At 40.5% G+C, this 11,919-nt stretch overlaps 1 protein-coding gene across 6 annotated transcripts in view; it reads right to left on the bottom strand.

Moving 5' to 3' along the window:
- YLPM1 (YLP motif containing 1) overlaps positions 1-11,919 on the bottom strand; it is a 46,302-nt gene that overhangs the window by 27,416 nt on the left and 6,967 nt on the right. For 5 of the 6 annotated variants that reach the window (XM_042866176.1, XM_042862955.1, XM_042874055.1 and 2 more), the window contains exons 4-7: positions 11,164-11,894; positions 6,180-8,531; positions 2,790-2,895; positions 532-1,012 (exon numbers count right to left, since the gene is read on the bottom strand). In XM_042866176.1, coding sequence (XP_042722110.1) covers positions 532-1,012; positions 2,790-2,895; positions 6,180-8,531; positions 11,164-11,894 — 3,670 coding nt within the window. The remainder of the gene's footprint in view (positions 1-531; positions 1,013-2,789; positions 2,896-6,179; positions 8,532-11,163; positions 11,895-11,919) is intronic. The other variant, XM_042890169.1, reaches the window with a different exon arrangement.

Genomic DNA, 11,919 nt, shown 5'->3' with positions numbered 1-11,919 from the left:
CCTTTCACTGCTTAGGCACTACATGTCTGTTGCTCCTCAGAACAGGACACTGGTGCCAGGGGGCTCTAGGTACTGTAGAAGAGGGTACTTCATACCAATCAAGCAGTATCTAAACAACACAAATGTTAGTAACTTAAAGCAGAATGTAAGTTGCTCCTCAGAGATGTAACAATCCAAAACACCTTCTAACAGTTATTCCCATACTGAGGTATTAAATGGATTCAGGGAAAGTATCAGTATCAATCTAAATTCAACATGTTGATATGACCACATTAGTTGGTGTTTGTTAGAGGTGGATTCCAGTTCACATGGAAAAGCTCATTATCACAGCATTATAGATAACATAAAACTCAAGACTGGAGGTCATGGAGTCATTAAAAACTGCACTGCTTGGCATTAGATGACATACACAGCTTAGATGTCAGCTGCAAAATATATAAAGCATACATTGTGTAGCACGCTCCTTTAGAAAGAAGCTGATGGAGAGCTACCTCTCAATTTCAGAATGAATATGCTCACTGTAACACTCACCTCGTCCATGGCCGTAATCCACAGTTTGCTGAATTACAGGTGCTTTAGGAACCGGTGGAATAACTGGAGGCAGTGTTCCTGGTACAGCTGACGGAACAGGGGTGTGAACAGCAGGTACTTTCACAGGCGAGGATACTGGTGGAGGCATCATTGAATCCTGTTTACGTAATTCATATTCCATATTTGCTCCTTTATCTTCATTTGTGTCCCAGAGTCCGTGGAAAGAATCCTCATCCCAGCGTTCCTGTTCCACAGCAGAAGGTGATGGTTTTAAAGACTGACCATGACTTGGGGTTGTAGTTGGAGTAGAAACTGGAGCATGTGGCCTTGTCATAGCTGTAGCAGGCCTTGCCAGTGGGGCAGTTGGTCTTGTCACAGGGGTGGGCTGTCTGAACAACACGGGAGGCTTTATAATAACAGCAGGAGAAGGTTTAATAGCTTGGGCTTCTAATGTTGCCTCTGAAGATAGCTGAGAAGAGACCTAGATGCAGAAAGCACTTTAAATAGAGATCTGTCGCCTAATCTTCTCTCATCCTAAGTCAGTAAGCACAATGGCAATCTATAGTCAAATTATATAGTACCTCCACCAAGATGCTAGAGGTAGGAGGACAATATTTCATGAACTGGCAGCCTCAATTAATTTAGTGTTTGTTCATTACATGAATGCTTAAATACTATCTTCTCCTTAAAAATAACCATAACAATTTAAGCTCCAGTAGGCCAATCTTAATTCAAAAGTGTCTATAGTTTAATTCCCGAAGATTCCTGCTGTGAGGGGGCTAAAATAGTCTAGAAGTAGGGCAACTTGATGAGGCACAAAAGGATTGATAAGGCCAGCTTCCTTCTGGAAGACACTGGAAAAATTCCCAGAGCGCAGTACCACCTGGAAAACTCTTAATGCAATCTGGTCAGTGGGAAGGTGCTGCCCAGTGAAAAAATAAAATCCCTTCTTGAACCCAACATCCTCATGGAACACCACATACTGTGTCACAACAGACTTTTTAGCATCACAGTAGCTGCCAAGATATAGGCAGTTTCATAAGCAGTACACAGCAGAACTTGGAGAACAGTTGTAATTACAAGCAAAGCTTTACATTCAAAGACACAGCAGAAATCTTAAGGTAACAGATGTTTGAAAACCTCCAGGCAGATGGGTGAAGTATTCTGAGATACAAAATACCAAAGTTAAGGAGTAAAGTCACTTCCTAGAGATGTCATCATGTTTGCGGTTCTTGGTACGAAATGTGTTCTATTACTTGACTTTATAGACACTGTAAACAAGAAAGAGGTCAGCAAGGCAAAAATAAAACTTGTAGTGCCTCATTCACAGCGTAATGCTTCGCTAGGAGGAGGGACAAAGAAAGTTTGGGCTGGTTAAAGGTCAGGATTACAGGTCAGTACATCCAAGTTTATTGGTACCAGTAACTTTTGGGCTAAGACATCACAAAAAAAGCCTGTGCATCAACTCAGCATCTCCTTCAACATACACATAACTAAGTTGTTTATTTGTTTTAGGAAGGCTTCATAAATGTGAGTAAACATGACTGCAGAAGTTCAGTTGGTTTCTGACCTGGTATGAGATACCAAAAAACAATTGAGAGCATCTGAGAAGAGTTCTTAGGACCAATCAGGAGATGAAATAGCAGAACAATAACTTACAGCACAACAGGAAATGAAGGCATGGAGGTGCACAAACGTGAGCTTTAAAGCATTTCGCAATATTCTAGATGGTAATGAGAACTCCTAATAAAGACAGCCAGCAGCAAACTAATGCCCACTTGATCTGAGTTTCTGATGGAACTATTCTCAATTTTCTTTCCTCTCAACCTCTTCAAAGTATAAAGAGCCCTTAAAGCAGGAAGAGTAGAGCAATCTGGTATTCAAAGACAGCAATCCCACGTAGCTAGATGGGGAAAAGGAGGGTCTGTCTTCTCACAAATCTTGCAAACTTACTTTACAAGAGGTCACCTCATCTTGCACATAATTCTACAGCAATTTAGACTGTTAAATCTCATGAGCTACTCTCTCTTGTGGGCCATGCTTGGAAGACACAGTGAACTGAATGACTAAAATAGGCTCTGGAAAATCTAAAGAAACCACAAAGTCGCTCTGCCTCAACAAAAGACAGATGAAGTTGTAAGGACTGCTGGGGAGGTAATTCCATAAAAAAGATTGATCATCAGAGCACGGAAGTGACCTGAAATACACACGGGTAGCAATTACCACCAGCACATTACATTGTCTTGAAATGGATTTACCTGAAAGGCACCCGGTCTTGTGCCTGTGTTCTGTGATCTTGGAGAGTCTTGCGTGGAAATGACAGGTTTAAACTCCTTCAACTTCTGCAGCTGTTCTTTTTGCTCTCTGCACATGAATCACAAGAAAGTTGTATCAGTCTGTTGCTTAAGTGAGAATATGGCATTAAATGGTCAATGCTGATTGTGAAATCCTTGTTTCACATCCACCTTACTAGCCATCGAAACATTTATATATTAGCTGCATCCTTTTTGACCAGACTTCCTCTAAACTTGGCTAGAACTACTCTGCTTCAACAGTAAAGAACAAAGCTGGATTTTTGCTTCCACCAACACCTGCAAACATGAAGCCCCATGGATATGCATAAGTGCACCGGGGCTCACTCTAGGTTGCACGCTGACGAGACTGAGGCCAACACAAAGCATAACAGAGATGCCAACATTTAAAAACAAAGTGGTAATGTTAGCTTTCATTTTCCTCTTTTATGGAGCAGAAAACAGGACAGCAGTGAATGCTGCAACCACCAGATTACAAACTTCTATTCAGTATGCTTTCCTTTCAGTTTTTGTTCACAATGTTTTCTCTCTCCCTTTTTTTTTCTTTTTTAATTGTAGTAAATCTTTGATCATACTAATTGCATGTATTATGGTAGCACCCAAAAAACAACTTAGAGCAGGATCCCTCTGTACTACGTGCAACAGAGGCCATCCTGGCCATCAATGCCTCTGTTCAGCATCCATTGCAAGGGCAGTGTGGCTCACAGAAAGGGCTCCCATGTGCTGCATTACTCCAAAGATTAGACTGAGCAATTGCCAGCATTTATGCCTTCTTTATGGCAGGTTTATGAAGAATAAACCTCACAATAAATATAGAACAGTATGCAGCACCAACTATGCTGTCATATTCACAACAAGAACAAAGCCAGATGAAGGCTTCACCTTTGCAGGTGAAAAAAAATGATGTACCATACTACTAATGTAGCTCTTGGATCAAAAAAGTAAGAAAAAAAAAAAAAAAAAATCAACAACAACAAAAAAAATCAGTCTCCTTAAAGTTGTTTCTATCATTCAGATTGGGGTCACTTGCTTGGAAGGACCTGATGCAAAGTACCTGTGTAATTAATTTTAAGAATATCCTCATATCAAATTTACAAACAATAGTATCAATATTATATTTGTATTTCTCCTTCTTAATGACTTAGACATGCATATCTATACCATTTTCATTTCTATGTGTAAGTATTTCAGCTTGAATAAAATTATTCACTGATGCAGTGGTTCCCAAAGTACGGTTCTATTCTCTCTTTTTAAAAATCACTTTTCTTGCATTTCTGCATGCAATGAAGGCCTCCATATGGGACAGATGCTTAGTAATCTTAAGAGTTTGAAAACAAAACGGCTTCAAGAAAAGTGCAAAACATCTCTATATTGTTCAACATGGTTTAATGTAACAGAGATAACTAAACATTCACTTTAACTGCTCATTATTTTAGCTTATCCTCCCTCTGAAATTAAAACTCTCGTCTTTACTAGGTATCAATCCTAAGCTATCTCTCAGTGGCTCACAAATAGGATGGGTCACATGAATCTCTCATAGCATCTCATTCATAGAATATAATGGAAGAAACCTATCTTTCTGGTTTTCTCAAGAATACATTTAATGCACCAAAACCTATGCATCAAATCACAAAGAAAATGTTTGTGCAGAAGGTGCGTGTTCTCCTCCTCCTTCTACTTCTAAATTTACTGAACCCTAGGATATTGCTGATGTGGAAGAGGATATTATTCTATTACTTATTTTGATATAAATCCCTATTAAATCGTTAGGGGGTTTAACAGATGCTTTCTAATATGAGCTCTTTGTTAACTTTCGCATTTTGAGTTTGCCTTGCATTCATATCCTCCTGGTTATTTGTCACTGCTCTTATGTTGATCCTTAGAAGCAATGTCAATCAAGCTGGACAAAATTATTCACTGAGGATGCTACAGGTTCAAATGAGGGAACATTCTAAAAAGAAAACAAACATACAAACCATACTTCAATTAAAAAGTGAGCAGTATTCAAAAATTAAATAGGTTCCATTATGTAAATTAGGAATCACTCCAACATAGATCTTGACGTGACTATTTGAAACAATTACCAAACTCATCTGAGGATAATGGAATATTACAAAGTAATTATCAACAAGCTCTTTTGAGAATAATGGAAAGATTGGTCAGGTGATGTGGATGCATGTTGAAAAGTAACTAATGGAAAATGCCCTATTCAACAGGAGAATGTTCTATTATTTAAGAAAAAAATAAGTTCACCCATGAAAGCTGTGATAGCAATACTCTGAATAACTAGTTCCATGTGAGTTTCTACTGCCATTCTATGGTGAAAAGAAACGAAGCTATTAATGTGTAAGTTGAAGAAATTTGGAAAACAAGGACCATCTCCACAGAAGCACCAAACTATTCTGATAGCTTTGCTTTATGGGTGAGCTGTGGTGGGAATAACAACATACTTAAGAAGCAAAAGCACCACGCAACAGGTTCGTTCTCATGGTACCTATTTGGCAACTACATTAGTTAATGAACATAATGAAAAAGGAGGTTCCAAGAGCTTGCTAAGGTCATGAAATTACATCAGGACAAAGTTTTCTTCCTCCAACATTTTTCTCAAGGTTGGAAAAGCACATAAGTGAGATGACTCCTGGAACTGGAAACAGATTGATGTCAAACAAGGCTTCTTAGTAATTAGTGTTACAAATACATGAAGTGCATTTCCCCGCATAGGAACTCAGCTTTAAAACTAGTACTACCTATATGTAAAGCAAAATAAAAAGAGAAAATACTACTAAAAGTAAATTTTGTGCTCTTGAAACAGCCATGATGAGAAAAGGGAGTAAACAGTTTAAAAAACAAAAGAAAAATGATAAAATCACCAACAACTCAATTGCAGAGGCAACTCATTGCTGATCAAGATTTTGAAAATTTCATTCACATCCAATTGGTCCATTTGGCTAGTTAAAGCTACAATATGATTGACTTGCCTACTTAACAGCTGAAACTGGATGTGGATTCACAATCCCTATGAAATCTTTGGCCACCAAAATTTAGCTGCTTCTTGGCAAACACAGAATATTTAATTTGCATTGGAAATAAAAAAGAAAGATAGGTCAGAAGTGAGTAAACTCATCAGAACATACTAATGCATGACAAGAAACATTTATCATGAAGATGTCCAAAAGGAAATTAACATCCCCCACTCAATACTATACAATTGAAGTGTACCAGCTCAGAAGTTCAAAGTTCTAGAGAACACGCAACAGTATGAAAATAGATTAAAAAAAAAATAATTTAATGTCTACTTATTTTTCCTGCCAAATGTGACAGAATCAGGCAACTCACCGAAGCATTTTGAGCTCCTGGGCAGCTTTCAGAATTATTTCATGCTGTCTTTGGCTCAGGACCATCACTCCCCCCAAGGACTGTTCCGAGTCCAGGTTGGAATCTGTTCCCAGCATATCAGAGGAATGTGAAGGTGGAAGAAGGGATGAATCCAGCTGACCGTCCAAAGACCTCACTCTGTCTCCATCGTCTGGATACCACCTATCTGACAACCGTTCCCTCTCCCAGTCGTTCCTTTCAGGAACAAAGTCCTGTTTCTCCCGCCACGTGTCATATCTCTCCGGATACTCTCGAATTCTCAGCTCACCTCTGTCTCGGAGGTCTCTGTCATAATGGTCTCTATTCCTATCCTCTCTCCACCTGTCTTCACGATATCTGTCCAGAGGTGGAAGGGGTGGTAGTGGTGGTAGTGGGGGAATATCCAGGTCACGATTCCCCATTTCTCTGTCATCCATAGGTCTCATGTCCCAGTCTCTATTATCCCATTCTCTGTCCAAATCTTGATCATAAATGTCTGAGGATCTCCCAGTTCTATCTAGATCTCTCTCTAGTTCCCTCTCCCTTGGCCTTTTCCAGTCATCCCACCATGAATCTCGTCTGTCATGATCAGATGATAAATGAGGTAGTGCTGGTAGTGGAGATAATGGAGGCATTGAATGGTGAGATGGCAGCCTGTCATCTCTATCATATGGATCTACAGAATCATCCCGATAATCAGAGTTGTGATCTCTCCAGTATTGTTCTCTTTCCCAGTCATCCAAATGCTCATGCTCCATCGAAGGGTCATCTCTACTATCCAAAGGAAATTCTTCATGCATTCTCTCATCTTCATGACTCCAAGAACCCCTGAGTGTCTCATCTCGATGGTAAGGAGGCATGTTGTCAGGGTCATCTCCTAGGTGACTTGGTTTATCCATATCGCCTCCTGTTTCCCTCTCCCGGCTATCTGGCCTCCTGACAGGACCTCTCTCACGACTACCCGCCCTCCTGACAGGACCTCTCTCACGACTACCTGCCCTCCTGACAAGGACCCTCTCCCTGCTGCCAGCACGCCTGATAGGGACTCTTTCCCTGCTGCCGGCCCGCCGCATGGGCTCCCTCTCCCTGCTGCCTGCCCGCCTGACAGGGCCTCTTTCCCTGCTGCCTGCCCTCTGTCCCCTCTCCCGGCTGCCTGGCCGCCCAGCTAGCTCTCTGTCTCGGCTAGACATCACCCTCTCCCGGCTATCAGACTGGCCACCCATCGTCCTCTCTCGGCTGCCAGATCGTCCATCTGGCATCCTCTCCCTGCTCCCTGACTGCCCATCTGGCATCCTTTCCCTGCTGCCTGCTCTCCTGAACATGCCCCTGCCACGGATGGATGCCTGCCTAGCCTGCCCTCTCCCTCTGTACACATATCCTCTGCCACGGCCATCGTCCATCCTGCCCATTCCCCAGCCATGGCCATCGTCCATCCTGCCCATTCCCCAGCCACCATCCATTCTTCCCATTCCCCGGCCGCCGTCCATCCTGCCCATTCCTCGGCCATCCATCCTGCCCATGCCTCGGCCACGGCCCATTCCCCAGCCACGGCCATCTCCCTGCCCTCTGCCCTGTCCTCTTCCTCTGTTTATATGCCCCTTGCCTCTATCTTCATGCATAAAAGACCCTTTCCCTCTGCCTTCTGGCCCAGGTAAGCCCTGGGTACTATCTGAATCAAGCAATTGACTGTCTGTGGAATCCAGATCCTCATTTCCTGTTACAGGGGTTACTGCACCTCCTGTCCTTGCAACACCTGACTGCAAAGCTACAGAATTGCTAGAAAGGGATGTTGAATTCTGGTTTGGAATAGGTGAAGTACTTGCTTTGGACTCTTCTACTTGCTCGTTAGGATCATGTGAACTCCACGTCCACTTTTTAGGAGGGTCTGAAGTGGTTTCTTTGACTTCAGCTTTGGATGGTTCCTGTTGAGTGTTTGCAAGGTCTTCATTTGGCTCAACGGAACTGGTACTCTTCACGTCAGGAGGCGATTGCTTTCCACTTACAGTCTGCTGATTGCCAGCTACGTCTGTAAAAGGCTCTTTGTTTTCTGATCTTGAGTCTGTTTGTGACTGCTGCTGTCCTAAATGAGGCCTAGGCCCCCTCCACCGTGGACCACCAGGTCGAGAACCATGTGCATGTGATGTATTTTGAGAAGTATAAAATTGTCCTGCTGGTCCACGTGGGATATTTCCCCATCTACTCGTATGCTGTCCGTCAGTATTCTGTCGGTCAAAACGTGACCTGTGTCCTTCTGTGCGCTGAGAGTCGAAACGGGGACCTCTTGGTCTTGAGCCTTCAAATTTGTCATATCCTCTTCCTCGAGGTCCATCAAATCTGTATATGAAATAAAGGCAATTTTACTCAAATGAATATATCAAACTCTAAAAAAAGATTTCACACCTCCTTGAATTAACTGGTGTACTCTAGTGTGCCTTAGAACCAAACCCATTTGAACCACTTGCAGAACAAAGAAGAAGAGAGAAGAAATCTCCATTTCAACATTGCACAACGAAGACATTTAAACCAGCTGCAGACCCTAAAAAGAAAACTTGACTTAAGTATCTCAGGATTTAAATGTGACTTTAAAAAGGGAAAAAAAAAAACACAAGCCTTCCAAAGTTGACTGAGAAAAGTTTCAGCTTTTCAGTTTTGTGAAAACGAATAGGACTTGCTGAACTTTTGCTTTAATACTATGCAGCAAGCTTACTTTGCTATGGTGATGAATGGCATACAGGAAAATCTATACATACTTACAGAAAGGATCTGTTTAACAATTTGTGATATTAAGTTCCATGCAAGACAATATGCTTAAAACAAGTGCATTTTTATGGCATCCCTTTTTTTGTTTGTTTTGTTTTGTTTTTAATTCCTTTTGAGAACACCTACAACTGCTCTTGCTTGAACACAAGAAGTCAAGCAAACAAACATAAAGAATAATTCACAGTCATATAATAAAAAATCCAACCTGCACACGCACAATACTGTTTTACCTACCAGGCTACAACAAGTGAAATTCATTTCACACAGAATATAGAACTTGTGCCTGGACTCAAATTGCTTGGATGTTTGGGATTTACAGTTGTGCCTCACTGGATATCAATTCATTACTGCCTACCTACTAGCAGCAGTTGACTTGCTGCAGAAATTAAGGTTTCAGTGAACAATTTACCAAATTAGATCATTTACACAACATCAAAGAATTTTAATAATCCTCTTAAGATGAAAAAGTAGAAAGCACATTTTCTTTTGGAACAAAACTGCATTTTGTTTGGGGTGAAGGAGGTCAAGATAAACAGGATGAGGGAAAAAAAAGAAATCGTAAAGCATAGCAGCAACATATCTTGAATTTTAAGGATCACTGTTTACACGGGGGGTATAGCTAGAAGAAAAGTTTGAGTACTGTAAGATGTTCTTCATCCCCTAAATTCAGAAAATTAGTTTAAGGAAATTCTTTACAGATTTTTGAGAAATGTTAATTGCTAAAATGGAGTGGATGGGTGTCTCCTCATACATCCAATCATTACCTGTTAACTATGGGATAGTACCATTTTTAACAACTACATTTTTAATTTATCACAAGTTCAATAAAAAATTTAAATGGCTGATACTGAGAACATATAGTAAGCAGATTTTTAGGAAAGCCATAGCATATTCATACAATCACAATATAGCAATGCTCAAAAGTTATGCTATTTTAATACTTCAAGTGTCCTCAGAAATAAAGCCACAGTCTACTTTCTTGGAGTTTTTGTTTGTTTGTTCGTCTGTTCGTTTCAAATTTAGTAGGCATCACTTCAACCAGCCTTGAACTAATGACCACACACAACAGATGTTGTTTTTGCAAACTGATATCATGACAATTATGGAAAGAAAACAGTTCAAAAACCAAGTTCTTAGGTCAAAGCATATAGCAGGCACATTTAGAGTAAGGCAGCAGACCATCTACTTGAAAAAATGCAGATTTGTATTCTAATAAAACTCTATCTTAATAAAGACAGTTACCTTCAAATTCAAAACTACCAGATGTTATAGAAAACAAAAGGAATCCCAGTGTTAGGCAAAGGCTCAAATCATTTCTTTCTTTCTTTCTTTCTCATTTATAGCTGTTTGAATGCTAAGTAATGCTACACATGTGGAAAAACACTGATTTGCATGCAAGACAAAGACCACCACTCTCTTATCTGGCAGCCATTTTGGAAAGTGCAGCAAATAGGAAAAAGATGTAGCTACAGAACTCTCACAGCAAGAGAAGTTAAAGAAAAAGCACAGGTGAAGCACTCTTAGTTTTACCATTTTTTTCTGCAATCAATGGATTTGGACTACAAAGAATAATTGTTTCTCTTCTCAAAACTAAATTTCTAGTAATAAGCTATGGTAGTATATTTAACTAAATAGATATCTGGATACTTTCTTGAACCCCTTTCAGAATGTGCTCATTGAAGTGTCATCATCTACAGCAATGACTTAATCCCTCAATGACTTGAGGGACTGTTCCTCAACACTTTTGCTTTAGATATTCCTAAATTGTGTTCCAAGTACTGCATATGGAATGCTGGAAATTTATACGGCTTTTTGTGAAAGGTCAGTCTTCCAAATGCGAGTTATCATCTTTAAGCTAAAGATGGCAAAGATGCATAAAATATTTACAGCATCTTTCCTATTTTCACAAAAGAAATATTATATCTCTGAGGATTAAAAGGGAGCAGCATGCTGAAGCATTTCACTAGAAAAACAGGAGGAAAAAAAAAAAGTGTTCCATTTTAGGAGATGACTAGGTAAATAGAATTTACTTATCTTTGCTGTAATCAGATAAATACAGACCATAACGTGCATACACAAAACCTCTGCCAAACACACCTCATCTGATCTCAGGAAAATCTGAGAATAAGACAATGTTTCATTTCTTAATATATCACCAAAGTGCATTCAGCCTCAAACATGTATAAATCAATGAAAGTATCCTTACCGAGGACCTCTGGGGCCTTCGAAACGTGCTGATCTGGGAGGATCTGGAAGCAATCCACCTGATCTCACTGGTTTATCCTGCATGGTAGGTGTGTATGTTGAAGACAACGCAGAAGGGGTTTTCAGTTCCCCACATCCTTGCTCAGTTTGTTTATTATGGTGAACTTGAGACTTTCCGTGGTCTGAAGAGCTGAAGGATGAACTTCCTTGAGAATGGTAAGCTGAATACACAGGTGAACTAGATATTTTTGATGCATAGGTACCAGGAGTAGGAAGTAGAGCTGGCCTTGGTGTTTCAGTAGATTGACTGCTTTGAGAACTGGATCCTGAAGGGACAGAGGAGGAGTTGGATAACTGAGATACAGACGATAGAGGTGGGGGAACCAGTGGAGGTGTAGTTGAAGGCAAAGTTGGAGGCATAACTGGAATGCCACCCTGAGCAGATTGGGAATACGGAACAAATGGAGGTGGAAGTGAAACATTTGCAGGATACTGATTCTTCAAGTTTTGAAGTGAGCTCACTTTCTCCTGCAGATGGGACTGAGTGACCTTCATCTGTTCATCCCATGCTTTCCACTGTTTCTCATACTCCTGAAGTTGGTCTTTATGAGGATATGTTTGAAGCTGATGCTGCCACTGTTGGTTCATTGATCGCTCCCAGTCTTTATGAAGCTGCTGGAACTGTTTTTGCTGTGTTTCATAATGTCTCAGCTGCATCTCCACTGACATTGTCTACAATGAGAATACAGGAATAACT

Source organism: Lagopus leucura, unplaced genomic scaffold, assembly GCF_019238085.1.
Source record: "Lagopus leucura isolate 7727_CA_CO unplaced genomic scaffold, USGS_WTPT01 Super-Scaffold_1, whole genome shotgun sequence".
NCBI classification, from domain to species: Eukaryota; Metazoa; Chordata; class Aves; order Galliformes; family Phasianidae; genus Lagopus; species Lagopus leucura.
This window is presented reverse-complemented; position numbering and strand designations above follow the sequence as displayed.